Source organism: Clinocottus analis, unplaced genomic scaffold (genome assembly GCF_023055335.1).
Source record: "Clinocottus analis isolate CAN_PGR_092001 unplaced genomic scaffold, fCliAna1.0.p SCAF_11, whole genome shotgun sequence".
In the NCBI taxonomy this organism is placed as follows: domain Eukaryota; kingdom Metazoa; phylum Chordata; class Actinopteri; order Perciformes; family Cottidae; genus Clinocottus; species Clinocottus analis.
This window is the reverse complement of record NW_027175832.1, coordinates 17,466,423-17,481,459: the sequence shown is the minus strand read 5'-3', so window position 1 is coordinate 17,481,459 and position 15,037 is coordinate 17,466,423. Positions and strand designations below refer to the sequence as shown.

Sequence of the window (15,037 nt, the reverse complement as noted above, 5' to 3'; positions counted from 1 at the left end):
CCCCCCTCGCCCCCCCACACACACACACACTTTTCTACACACACACCCCCCCCCTTAAATCTCCTCCAAAGTCTCGCCCCGCACCGTGCGACCGAAGTGGTTCACGCCGCCGCCACGAGGACGAGCGCGTCTCAAAACAAACTGGGCTAGATCTGATCAAGAGGTGTCGAGGCGCCATTTTCCCCAGGCGTCTCACACAGGTGGAGCGATCCTGGGTTTTGTTTTTCATTTATTTTATTTTTTTTTTACATTTTTTATAATTAGGTGATCAGGGCTGTGATCGCCGTGACCTTTCTGTCTGCTGCTCTGAGAGAAGCGGCGTCTTTCGCAAGGAGAGGAGCAGTGAAGGTTAACTTGCGACGCATCTCCGCTCTCCGCCTCGGCGTCACGTCGCACCTTGTCACTGTACTTGAGTGAAGTGAGATAATATATTCATGTCTACGCCCCCCCTCCCATCCTGTCTTTACCTTCCATCTTACTCTCATCCCCCTGCCCCCCCCCCCACTCCCCCCCTTCCTCTGTTTTCCTCTCTTTTCTTCCGAAGAGGAAAATGAATGCTTTTTGGGGGTACCATTCATCACCAGTTATTTCCCTCTCTTTGTGGTTGGCAGTAAAAAAGCACTTAAATGCACATCAACAGAATAACAGTCATTTCCATGCATGTTTGCACTCTGGTAGTTCTCATTAGCGCGGCGGCGGCTCCCCCCCCTCCCCATGGGCTCCCAGGGGCCCCGGCAGTTTAAAGAGCGCACTTTACGAGCGCTGCTGGAGTCCAACTGCACGGCCCTCGTGGTTCCGCAGACAAGCCTGTCTCTCATTTGGAGCCGCCAAACGATCAATTCTGCCCGGACGCGGGCACTTCCATCACCCCCTACCCCCGTCTCCCATCAGCAGCATGCCCAAAGCAGAATTACTTAGATTCGTGGGGTCCTCAAATAAATGAGCGCGAGTGTGCGTTTGTGTACGTGTGTGTGCGTGCGTGCGTTCTCGCTGATTTTGTATTTTTCTTGCGTGTGTGTGTGGGTTGCTGTTTGCCTGTGAGTTTTTTTTTCCACGGCGTGAATGTGTGCGTGTGTGTGTGTGTGGGAGGAGAAAAAAAACGGCTTCATACTGGATGTTTGCGAACGTTCGTTTGGAGGACGGTCGGCAGAGGACAAATAGGAGTGTTCCTAAACGTTGTGTTGAGGAAACAAGGAGAATTTCCCATTTTCATGTTTGGTAAACTGAGAAGCCCTCGATATTAACATAGCTCATTAAGCAGCATCCAGTCTTCAACTAAATCAGACGCACACTTTGCTCCTTTATTCTGTTTTCTTCAATTATTTTCATGCTACTCTTAAGGTAACCACAAATGAGCTCGAATGAGGCAAATGAGCTGAATATAATAGCAGAAACATTGCGTCAAATGATAGATATGTTGCTCGTCCCCGGGAAGGAGTGTCCCTGTAATCAGTGCATAGTCAGTGCCGACAGTTTAAGGCTCGTAATGTACTCCAGAAGTGACACCTTTTGTGGCTGAAAAACTTCCCCTGCAATATCTTTTTTTTATTTTTTATGTCTCCTCACAATTTAAGAATTGAAATTGCGGCGGGGGAACACGCCTGTAGAGTAAAGTGTGACCGGACTATCCGAAAACAAAGACTTGATTGAAATGCGACCCTCTTATCTTTCATCCTAATGTGCCTTCAATAATCAATAGAGGGTGTTCCTCAGTGCAGCGTGCTCATGTTTAGCCGTTTGAATTGACTTGAACCTGGCCCAATCACTCCATTATCCTTGGTGAAGGTTGCAGGTTAACATAAAATGTGATTCTGAGATGCAAAAACAGCAGATTGATGATTCACTGGAGAATGAATGCATCTTAGCCAGGTAACCATTTCCATATTATTTAAAGAATGTCCTCATTTGTAAAGCTATTGAGCAAAGGCAGAAGCAGAGGCAGCGGCGTCTCTTGAATATTGAGCGCCCATTTTTGATTAAATCTCGGCCCCAATTTTTTTCTATTGCTTGCATTCATAAAGACGGCCATTCTTAATGCGGCGGATGCTTGTTTAGATCACGCTCTCCTTCCAACGCCTCAATCTTTGAGCCTGAATTAAAAGCAAGAGGCTCAAGCAGACGTCTGAGCAACGTGACGGGCTCGCTGATGGCAACGACTTAAGTCCTGGTCAAAGTGTGAGTAATGTCACATCTGCGAAGGCGAAAGATTACCGTCGATCAGTGCTCGCCACGGATGACGATTCAATAATTAATTCAATATAATCCTGTTGGTGGAAGAGAGAGATATTGGTTCACTGATCTCATGGCCCCAAAAAATATAACCGCTCAAATTATGCTAGGAATTTGTCCAAAATGTAGTTAAAAAACCCGGAATATCGTGGAAGTTGACAATAAGTTAATTTAATAGTTAATAAATCTGTATAATTGATTAATTAACTCAACAGTTTGTTTCATTTCTTTGTCATATATGTAAGTACATTGAAAATATTGTGCTTTAGGCTGACAAAATAAACAATTGGAGAATGCCATTTTAAGAACTTATAATATATATAACTACCTAAAATGGACAAATAATCCGGAGATTTGTCCATGTTAGAAATATTTCTCACCGCAGCCCAAATGAGAAAAGATTTATTTAAACTAATCATCGCGTTATTATATTTTTCCATATAATACGGACCAATATAATTTGTCCTCCATGAAAAGTTTTCACGGCTGCCTGTATTTTCCTCCTCTTCGTCCTCTAGGACTTGTATCTCGCGACTGCTGCTGTAATTTATATATAAGTGCTTTTTTCTCCATCAAGTTTGCATATGAGGACACAGGTAGTTAATGCATGGATAGCCTTTTCCTGTGGCACTGTGTTTTACACCCTGGCCTCCCGATGTGAGGGTGATAGCATGTGGGGCGTTTGATTTCTACGCCAGGCCGTAATGAAGTTTGACATTTAGTTTGGAGAGAGCAGCAGAGCGCGATCAGGCCTTGATTAGTACGCTCTAATTGAGGATAATAAGGGGGAGGCGGTGATTGTTTCTAATTTTTGCCATTAATTGCAGCCGTTGGCTTTGATTGAGGACAGGCAGGGCTGCCATGTCAAGGGGCCTGGCGGAATCATAGTGCTCCTCACCCGGAGCCTCTTGAATAACAATGAAATGACTCCCCCCCCCCCTCCTCTCTCCTCTACGTCCCCCTTCTCTGCCTCTCTTTCTCTCACCCCTTTTTTCATTCTCATTCATCCTCAGTGTGGCATTGGTGGAGGCAGGAAGCTGTTAGCGGGGCCCTCTTTGTCTCACCCAGAGTCTCCATCCCGGAGCGTGTTTAAACTGTCATCTCCATAGTGGGAGTGTAATGCGCTGTAATCACAGGTTAGACTGATACCTATTCGGCTGCCCAGGTGATAGTGGCTGAGTGGGAAAGAGACTCCTGATCCCCAGTGTGCTTCATTACCCAGCTTGGGCCTGATGGCCCTCATACACACTAACAGCGAGCTAATAATGCCACAGCGGATACTCTGCTTGCGAAAATCAGTCCAGTTCTAACTTCATAATTCTCCATTTAAGAAATATAACCTGGCAGTCATGCCTAGTTTAGAGCTGAGAAGCGCTTAAAGGCAGGGGCCTTTACATTATATAAAACCATTAGGTTCCAGGTGCTTTGATATTGTTGCTCGCCGATGTGTACTGCGGTTTGATCCATCCTCTGCTCCTACACCTTCATGGTGCAGACGTCTTCAAGCCTGATTGGTGCAAACAAAGGGCGGTGCATTACCCCCGTATATGTTTCAGGTGCAGGGGGAGTTGAGGGGTGCAGGATGAGCAGGGCCGGGGTCATTTTCCACAACATTAGGGGCAGAAATTGATAATTAGAGGTGTTTATGACACGGTTGGGGCCCCCGAGGGGCAGCCCTCCCCTTTAACCTCAAGCGACATTAAACAAATGCTGGCTGTCACGTCGGAGGCAGGTCGGAGCTCGAGTCTTCCACCCGCCATACGGAGCTGTGCTGGCGGGACAGACGCTGGGATGGAGAGGGAGGAGGAAGCAGAGGGTGGGAGGGAGAGGGAGTGGGTGAGGAGGAGGGGGGGGGGGGCACATGGAGGACCCCTGTGCCCCCAGCTGTCTGAGCCAGCTAATGACTCGTCTCAGGGGGGCTGTTGTAAGAGAGCAGGGAAATTGAAACAGACGCCTCGACGAGGAGCTGCTACATGTGTGGCTGCGTGCTGCCATTCAAAACACCAGAGAGCTTACTTAATGTACGTAGTCCAGCAAAGGCGCCAATGTTATCTTTATTAATGTGGAGAATGAGGAGCAGTATTTTCCGAGTAGCACTTCACTACCTATGCTAAATATGACTGCCTAGCATGGTCGCTTATTTTTAAACAAATTAAAGATACCAGCAGAAAAAAATGTTGCTTACGACATTGTTGTTTTTTTTACACATTCATCAAGATGAATCTCCAAGTGGAGTCCAGACATAACTGTGTGTCTCAGGTGCTGCCTGCCTCCTATGTTTTGCCCACGCTCAAACAATGCATCCCCCGGCCGAGAGAGCGCCGCTCTCCACCCCCACGTTAGCATCTTCGATCCCCCCGCTGAGCCCATCTTCCTCCTCCAAGACAGCCCCCTTCTCCCTAAAGGTAATGACCGAATTAGGGCCTAATGTTGTACACTGGCTAATGGCACAGTGCCGCACATTATAGCGTGTGTGCAACTGGCAACGACAACAGCAATAATCCTTGAGCCCCCTTGTCCTCCTGCACTCCGCCCCTGGGGCTGGGGACGGTGCACCGGGAAATGAATGGAGTTTGCCACACTACAATGAGCTTTTGATGGGAGACAATGGAGGAGGCTGCCAGCACCACACAGGGTGGTAAAGGGGAGAGCAATATGGGGCCCATCTACCGGCCCTCCCTCCCTGCTTCCCCAAGGGCCCTGGCCCCCGCTCCCAGATTCATAATGGCATCCGGAGGGGGAAAGAAGGGAAAGTGATGTCAAATGTCAGGAAATCAGAAAGATGGCAAGCTGACAACCCCCCTCCTGCCGGCCCATCCCTCCTATCCCTTTGCCCAACGGTAGCACAGGTTAATATCACATTTATAAAATCACTTACAAGAAACAAAGCCGGCTCTTAGCCCCCTGTCAGTCTCAGACAGCCGTATAGAGAGCTTTGCCGGCGGCTAACTTAGGTAACCATTTGTTCACTGATGGCCCTCTTTACCTGTCCTTCGCTCTATCTAAAGCCGGACCCACGCCGTTACTTTTGGAGCGATCGCCGCCGCCTGCAACTCTTACGGCTGGATGTGACAAGCCCGCCGCTACTTTGCATGACGCTTTCAATGAAGCTCATAATGTCATTCATTATTCATAGCCCCGTGTCATTTCACAGTGATTCATGCATTCGCACATTCGATACATAATCCTACTTTTTGAATAAGTTAAATTGAAGCTGCCAGCTAAGTTAGTTTTTTTAAAGACATGGTTTTCCATTTTTCCAATCTGTCTCTATTTTATACTTTTTTTTGTAGTTTTTTGTCTTACATTTCTGTCTTCATCCTGGACTTGCAGCTTCAGCTGAGAGCAGTGAATACAATTAATAGCGGACTAATCAACAGTCCTCATTAAGCACAAAGGAGATCTTCACCCAGAGCCAGCAGGATGCTACAAGCACTCTGCCAAAGCAATTTCTAGTTGATATTTCATCAAATCATTTTTATTTTTTTAAATTGGACACTCTTGGGTGCTCTTTATCCATCTTCTGCAGTTCATTATCTTTATATTATGGTTAATCATGGCAATAAATATTCATACCTTTTTTTTTTCATTTTTGGGTTTCCCTTAATTTTTAGTTTGACAAAACCCTTTTTTCTGCGGTATTTGTCAAATAGCATATATTCTTTACTAGCTGCAAAAACTCAATGCAGTTTAATTGTTGAATCCCATTTTTTGGGACTGTTAATTCCACCATGATATAATCTTCTCAAAGTTAGTGTAACGATGACCCACCGATGGGGCGGGTGCATTTAGAGCGTTTTATCCCGACTTCATGAGCGACTCCTGTAGCGTCACGGTTTCTGTTTTGTGGACTTTGTATGGAACTGTATATAAGCGCCAGCTTGGTACATAAACTCTACCAACTCAAACTTACCTCCATGGGCAGATCCACTTCAAGAAAAATCCAAACTACCAAGTTTATTTAACATACATATTAACAATGGTTTCCTCTGTCTGTGTTCTTTCAGCCAATGGGATGAGTGACCCGGCCAGTTCCTTTGTGGGCAGCGCCACGAGTCCTAAACTTGAGCCGCCTCCCTCGCCACACGCCAACCGCAAGAAACACCGACGGAAAAAGAGCACGGGCATCACGAAGCCGGACGGCCTGTCTGCAGGCAACGAAGGTACGGCGCGTTCACGCTCTGAAATGACCAGAGCTTCTGAAGCAAAGAGGAAAGGGTCTGTGGGGTACACAGGTGCCGATAAGCGTGTTTGCATCCGCTTGTTTTTATGCCCATTTCCGACTTCCATTGAGGCTTCTACCACTGAAGAGACTCAAATTCAATCACATTTTAATGTATTGTTTTTGCTCTTTCGTCTGGTTACGCCCTCTTCTTCTGCAATGGTTTAATGGCACCCGAGTAAAGGAATTAGCGCCTCTAACTATTCATCTTGAAGAACGTGCATTCATTTGCATTTTCTGTTGCTGATTTTCTGGAAATTCTGTGAAAATGTGTGTAAAATTTGGATGGAAACCCGTCCAGACCCGAGTTAAGTTCACTTACCAGATTATGAATAGTGTAATGACTAATACTGAATTAATTCAATATTAAGTTAATATTTCATGTAACGCCACTTTGTCATGTAATGTGTGTCAAACTGATTTTGCTTACAAACCAACACAATTAGCTCTGTTTTGCTATTGGGAAGCCAGACAGGGATCACATCATAATAGTGAGTTCACAACAAAAGCAAAGACCGACGTCCTCACTCCCTGTTCCCCAAAGCGACATCTTTCTTTATCCCATTTATTTCACCCTGTAGAGCTTGGGGTGCCATCAAAATCCTCCATAGTGTCAATGTCAGTCACCCAAAGTTTTAATGAAAATGTTTTGCAACTTTGCAAAAAATTGCGTTACTCGCGTCCATTTGGGTCTCTGCATTGACTTTGTATGTAATTGTATGGTAAGATTTGCTTCGCCTTTGGTGTGAACGCACCACAACTCCTATTGGTGGGAGTGCATGCCTCCACAGGAGTAGAGATTGGGGGGAAAGCGCCAGAGTCAACGCCCTCACAGTGAAGCCCCAACACACAAGCAGGCAAAGAATGTCCCAGACTGCAGTACAAGGGTGACCCTGGATTACGTGAGAGTCACCAGATCACATTTTGTGTCCTCTAAGCCAGAGCGCTGACCAATAGGTGTAGTGTGGCGAGTGTTGGAAGGGCCTGCCCTTTCCAATGACAGCTTCCAAAATGTTTTTGTGGAGCAAACAAACCATTTGGCGGGTCAGGTTACATACAAAGCATCTGCCGATACAAAATTAGGAACGGAAAAACGTGAAAACAAATGTTTTCTAAGCAGTTTGTTATTGAAGTAAAGATCAAATTTGATTTTGACCTCTCACACCGGTCAGGTTTCTCCAGCCATGATGAAAAAATAGCTTCTGTATTGTGACTGAATAGGCGTATGAGGCACACAAAGGTGTGTAGCTTTGTATCTATATGCCCCCCCCCCCACACACACACACCGCCTCCCTGCATAGTGCTCACTCTCAGCCCCCATTTCTTCAGAGAGGCCTGATCTCCAGAAGCCGTGGCCCTCCTCAGCGGGGGAGTGGCAGTCTCCTCTCCACCCAATTAATAATGATTCTCCAGACCAATGATGAATGGAGTACCCTAATTGGATGGCATTGTGAAAACACTGGGACGCATTTCAGAGGCCATAAAACCGATGTCACCGGAGCGGGATGATCAATCAACAAGATTGATACGCTGGATAACAACAACAATGGCATTGACGCCTCCTAAATGGGGCTTGGCATTTATAATCATTATACTTTTTTATCATGGTCTCTGACAGCTTCTCTTGAAAGTCTGAATGGGTCCGTTGACCACATTGTTGTTTGGGGGGAACATCATCAGCATCTCGTGGAGATAAGTGGGGCGCGATAAGTGGGGCGGTTTTTGTTGTCGGCGTTGTGGTCACATCTCGATACTGGTGGAAGTGAAGCTCTGATCATTTGGCGGTTGTATGTACAGAAGCGGCATAGTTTCCAAGTGTGGAGTCCATTACTTCTGTTTTATTTGACAATACTTACTGTTAATGGGAGCGAGCTCTTAATAGCTGGCATTATCAAACATCATCAAATCTCCCTCGATGACACCGACACAGGAATAGTTGATGTCGGATGAGTCCCGGACTTCCTGAGGAGGAACTCTGAGAGTAATCAGACAGGAGGAGGCAGATTCTGAATGTTTCTCACGTCATCAAACACGCACATTGTTTTCTATCTCATTCATTGTTCTCTGCGAGGTTTTCCATTAGCATCACCTTGTCTGTTCTGCTGAATGCTCTGGAATACAGACGTATCGCGTAAATATTGGATTCACCCAAGTCTGGGATGTGAGTTGTGTCTCCTGTTGAAAGAACAGAACAGAGAGGAGAGGAGAGGCAAAGCAGAGGAGAGGTGGGATCCTTGAATAAATTGCTATCAGTTTATCTCATTTACGGGGCAATCAGAAGCGTGCAATGCAGGCTGAAATTGAATTTTAGTAGTTGTGAAGCGTCATAAATCAAAACAGCGTGCACGTCGTAAGGTGAGAAATCATTTTGGTCAACATTGGACGTGTAGGATGTCGGAGGGGAGCCTCGAGAAACTGTTGCTGCACCATCATTTCCGAATATTGTACTGCAGGGCTCTTCTACATGGCTGCTGAAGTGGGAGAAGACCTTACGCATCTTTTATGAACTCAAGTTTGCGACTGTGGTCATGAAAGGGTAAATGACGGACAGTAATTGCCCAGAAGTATCTTTTCTGCAAACGTTCAAATAGGCTTCAGGCAAGCTAAGAGCTTTAAAATCCCATTTGAACCTGTGTATTAGATTTGAAACTGCATTTATTTCAAATCAATGTAAAGCTGTTTTTTTTTTTTTTTTTTTTACTCTAATCAGTTTAAAGCCGTATTTGGTTTATGTAAAAACTCCCTGTTATGTCTACGACGCTACACTTCCACCAAAGATGTGCACAATGGACACGGTCCCTAATATCCTATGCACCGTCAGAGCTGTGTGGTGTAATGAACTTCTCATGTGCTTAAAGAATGATGCAGGATGCATGGCGAGACAACTGACAGCCCCGTAATGTGTTTCCCAGCAGCCGCCCAGCGACGGGCTTTCTCGGTGTGTCGCTCGCCATAAACCCACTGGAAAATCGATGGCCGATAAAGAGTTGTGTTCAAGGGGAGCCCCCTCTGATTAATGCAGACTGTCAGGGAGCATCATTAATGTATTTCTCTTTTAAAGAAAGTGTATCAAATGCTCATTGTTTTTTAGTTTGTCCAATGTGAGCAGGAAGGGAGGTGCAGGAGGGGAGTTGGGACAAGAGGCTCACGATTCTTTAGGGTTCATGACCATATTTCCTTTTTGCAAAGGTCACAGAAATGAACCGGAGCCGAGTGTTCGCCTGAATGATTTTCAGGTAAAGAAGGCGGTAAAGTCTTTGTTTACATCTGCATCAAAAGGTTTGATTTGAAGCGGCACGTGTGTTGCCTTCAGACCTAAAAGAAGGTAACGGACTGAAGGAAGCGTCACTCGCGCTGCTTGGCATGCTCTTCATGAGCCGTAGTGAACTGTAATGTGCTGCAGAGCGTTGTGTTTGCAACAGAAGGACTGGGGCGATTTCCTTTTGACAAATTACATTTTTGGATTTCAAATTGGTTAATAACCTCTGATTTAATGACAGCTCCGACAATGGATTTTAATCAAGTAGTTTTATTTTGCATTTTCAATTGATTGAATACAAATTGATTGAAAGGGACTCCTCCACTGGATTGTGTTAGCGATGATCACAGAATTGGACTTTTTTTTTTGTTTTTAATGTGTCAAGAAAAGTGGACTCCTAAAGTTTAAACAGAACCCTAAAAGAACGGCTGCGGTCTGCCCTCAGGAAATCCGTGAAAATGAAAAAGTAGACATGCATGCAGAGTTGTATTAAGATGTACACGGCATGTGACGTGTAACTCGTGCATACTATGCAAACATAGGCAGTTATAGTTACAACTGATGACGACGTCATCGCAGAAGAGTTGCCCAGAGATGCTCTCTGATGCATTTCAAGCTCCGCCCCCAATATTTACTGAGGTGACTATGGAGTAAAATAACCGCTCTTAATGTGTGTTGAAGTTCACTTCTCCCATTGCCGTGAATAGACTGAGAACCTGCTGCTATTCTCCTCACGGGGTTGGGAAGAGAAGAAACGCACACTGAGTTTGGTGTCTCTGTTCTAAACTGTCTCTATCCCCCGCAGGTAAACACTCTCAGTTGTGTTGCCGCCGTTAGCGCTTTAGCACTGTTAGCTGCAAGCCGCCTCCCTTAGCCGCCACGAGGCAATAGATCTGCTCTCTAACAGTGCCGCTAATGAAACTCGTTATCAGATTTTTCTCTTCTTAAATGTGTCATGAATTATTTTCATGAATCCATGTCTGGTCTTGGGTTTCTTTCCCGACCTCTGGCTGTCTCACGCTACATAAATACTGACGGTTTCGGCTAGTTTCGCCGTTGAGGACTCCTCTACAGATCGACCGGTCTTTCTGTGCCCAAAACTACAAATGAAAATGCGTCGATAGTTCGATCCCAAACGGTGTCAAGTAATACATTGTCAGACCAACTTAATCCACCATCCTATTGTCCTGCGCCTTGGGAAACTAAGGGTTAATATCCTCTGGAGTCCAGCTGAGGATTAGGAAATGGAGGTTTAACTGCCTGTGCTAATGGTGGGTGTTTATCTCAATACTTTGTTTTGTCACTCCCCGACTCGCTCTCATTTCCGAAAGCTGTCCCTGGAGCCTCCACTCTTGTAATGGCTTAGCTTTCTGAGCGCCACAGTATGGAGGGAAAGGAATAACAAGATTCTCATTTGGGCTCCGTACACACTGCCCACAGATACATGTATAATTGGCCCTGTTTTCATTCGGCTCTGTTGTTAAATGCACTAGCTATTAGCGTAGTAGCGCATTGGTGCTGATTTCATGTGTTTTGTTTATTGTTGGAAGGTGTGCTCCTTGTTTGTTTGAGAGTGTGCATGTAAAAGCGTGTGTGTGTACACGCGAGCGTGCGCGTATATGTGTGTGTGTGTGTGTCAGATAGATAAAGAGTGTGCTCTATCTCTCTCCCTCCCTCCCCGTCCTCCTCTTTCTGAGTTTGGTCGTGGTTCCCCTGGGGCCCCTGTCGCAGTAATGGCCTGCTCCTGATTGCTCTGATACAGGTTAGGAATATTGGCTTTAATGATGTGTAAAATGAGCAAGCAGTGCCTGTGACATTTACAGATGGCACCGCCTTGGCCTGTTCTTCCCAACTGCTCGTTAATTCACGGGAACGGCAAGCACTTCTTTAAGTGACTGCCTGGCGCACGCACACAACACAACGCGTCCCGCACACCGAAAACGATAGCTCACCTCGCGCAACCTCGTCATCGCCTTCAGCCGCAAAGTGTTCACACAAATGGACGGAGGAAAGGGAGTCCTCGAGGCTGGGGAAGTGGTTGCTAAATCCACTCTCTGGGGGTTCGACACACCGGTCTCCAGAGGTCTTAGAGAGGCTTAGACAGAATAGGTGCCGCGTTGCTGCGTGCCGTGCAGACAGCACAGCTGGGCTCAGCATCAAACCCCCCCACCCCGAGGTGCTAATCTGGTCCACAGGTCCTCGGCGGTGCATCTGCGGCGCGTACGCACCGGCAGAGGAATCACCGTCCTCAGGTCACTGCCTTTACTCTCGGGTCCCACTTTGATTTTTCAGGCCAAACAAACATCTTTTTCAGAGGTTTTCAAATTTGAGGAACAGCTTTCTTTTAATGGCAGCTGGTCAATACTGCGTCAGGTAAAAGACCTACATTCAAAATCCGACTTGACAAAATGTATTCTTACTTGACCAACACTCATTGGGTTTTGTTGACTGGTTGGTCAGTTGATTTAATCAAATTTAATTGATGGTTTGTTGATGATTTAATCAACTAATCTGCAAATAATCAAACAAAAGCACCACTTTAAATCTTGTGTTGGCCAGAGATGTGCATCTAGGTTTTTGGAAAATATGTCTTTTAGCATAAAATAGCATTCAAATTGCCAAAACATAGTTTTTAGTCGATTTAGACCAGAGCGACTGTCGAGTCGACATATCGACAAAGAGGAGATATTTACATTATCTTAGTATTGATGCATTTAGAAACACTTTATTCTAGCTGCTGGTTGAGGTGGTACTTTATATTTAGTCCAGTGGTTCTCGACCTGAGGGTGGCGCCCTCTCCAAAGGGTCACATGACCAATCTAATAGTATTTGATACATGTTTTGAACCATTTACATCATTTTGAACGGTTTATATTTCAAATGAAACTCTCTGAGAAGTTTTAGGATGACATCCCTCGTTGGTAGAACAGCTAATAGCTCACTCTGTAAAGTGATGACTTCAATCAGACGGGAACCATTGGTTTAATCCTTAATGAATAGTCATTTATGAGATTATCGTACATGTTTTGTTTTTGTAAAATCTTCATCTGAAAAGTAATTATCGCTGGTTGATAATTGTAGTGGTGTAAAAAGATCAATAGCTGAGTAGAAGTATAAAGGAGCGTGAAATGGAAACACTTAAGTCAAATAAAAGTACATTAAAACTGAACTTAAGTTCAGTATTTGAGTGAATATACTTTGTTACTTCGCACCAGTGCAACCAGTTGTGTTGCTGCTAGAAACCATCAAGTATCTGATGAATAACCTCTGAGCTTCTTGAACAGTTATTATGACGCACGTAAATGGTGGACGGAGATATGCATCTATTTGATCTGTTCCTTCCTCTTTGCAGCTCCGTGGCCATTACGCTCTAATTTCCTTTTTTTATTATGCCGTGTTAATTAAGGAAAGTCATATTTCGCTCATTCTTCACAGTTGGCTCCTCCGTTGGCTTTAAAATTGTGTTCTTCCTTGTCCGCCTACGAGCCGAGCTGTTTTAATTTATTTCTAATTGGCAAGAACTTGTTGATTGTCGGCTCGCAGATAGATCTGGTCAGGAGGTTAATGCTCTCGCTAATGTGACAAGACGATCGCTCCTCTGCTAGCCACGTGCTAACTGCAACCGTTGAGTAATAACAGAAAGCGCTAATGGCCCTTTTACAGGCTCATCATGTCAGGTGCCCTGTGAGATAGCGGCGATGCCTTTGACACATTGTTCATGCTGGACATTTGCCGTCTCTGAGCAGACCACTTTGACCTCAGCATCATGCCAACATGGAGCAGGATTACGTTGGCTTACGGGGCTGAATTGCCTCACTGTCGAACGGCATTTTAAAGGTACTATCGGAGCGGCGGAGCTGCATGTAATGACAACACCGGTGTCACACATGAAGCTTCCTGCTGCACGCTGTCCTCTGTCTCTTTAGTGGATGCAGTGTGTGTTGCGCGTGCGTTACTATGCATGGAGAGTTAGATTTGTTTTCCCTTGTATACTCATCAGTTTAAGAAACCAGCCATTCGTTGCTTTTTTAATCTCCATAATGAAAGTGTTTTAATGCCTCCAATTTATTGCCTGGGCAGCCAACAGAATAATTAGCTTTGTTCAGGTTTTTTTTTTTTTTTTTTTTTTTAAAGATGAAAACACAAGTATAACAACATTTGAGTCTGGGAGCCACAAATTATAATCAAATGCATTAGTTATTGTACCTGGAGATATATTGGACAGGAAAATAGATTTTTACTGTATGTATTACAATTAATCAAGCTGTTTTTTTTCCAAATTTAATATTCCTTACTTGTATTCTCTGTCACTTTAAGGCTCCTTTTAAGTTGACCGTTTTGGTTTCATCAAATAGACATTTTTCTTTTTTAATCCCCAGCAGTGCTTTAAAATGTCCCACCCACATAAACACTTTGTCACTGTAAGTCTAAATAAAGAGACTTCCAAGGCTTTATTGATTCCTCGTGACCCGTAGTCGATTCCACAAACTAAATCAGATAATTGAAGTCGGTGTCGAGCTAATTGGATTATCGCTTTCCCCCTGAAGAGATGGCCCTCCACTGCAGCTCAGGGATCGCTACATCAGTGGCGTCCGTCAGACATCTGTCATTTACCGGCGCAGGGCTGCGTCTCGCTCCAAGGAGGCTGAATTGATTATAAATACAAAGTGTTGTAATTTTCTTTGATTACATGATTTGTCTGACGGTCTTGTCATCATCCGATTGCCATCATTTTATAACTGCAGACACGCAGTTGAGAATTAAACGCATTAATTGCACAATGCATTAATACATCAGACGCACACATATATTTTGTTCATTTTGCACGTTTATTTTTTAATGTTACCTCTATTAATGATTAATGATGGAGCTGCACAGGAGGAAAAAGAATCCCCTCGTGTCTACTTGCCTCTAGTCCTCCAAACATGGTTCATGCAAATGAGATGACTATTTGCATAGACATAATTAGGTAATTACAAATCATTTGGCTATGAGCTCAAGCATGTGCACAGACCAGAGATGTTACACCAGTCACATTGTACAGTACGGAGTTAATGAATTGCCTCTGAACAGCAGAGGCATTACGGGCATGTGTTGGAACATATGTTGTGTCAGACCTCTTGTTTGAAGACGACAGGTGACATTTTCATAAATCTTAGTTAAACACAAAGAGAAAAGGGGGGAAAAGACGATTCACAATTGTCGAAGCCAGTTTGAAGCAATATGAGCTTTCATTTTATCAACAAACAACGGATCGTATACCAATACTATTATAAAACATTATTGGACTCATAATAGACACTAACATACTGAAACTATACTTAGCA

At 44.7% G+C, this 15,037-nt stretch overlaps 1 protein-coding gene across 5 annotated transcripts in view; it reads left to right on the top strand.

The window, feature by feature from the left end:
- agap3 (ArfGAP with GTPase domain, ankyrin repeat and PH domain 3) overlaps positions 1–15,037 on the top strand; it is a 112,072-nt gene that overhangs the window by 80,532 nt on the left and 16,503 nt on the right. For all 5 annotated transcript variants that reach the window (XM_068603782.1, XM_068603774.1, XM_068603797.1 and 2 more), the window contains one exon: positions 6,237–6,392. In XM_068603782.1, the coding sequence (XP_068459883.1) occupies positions 6,237–6,392 (156 nt within the window). The remainder of the gene's footprint in view (positions 1–6,236; positions 6,393–15,037) is intronic.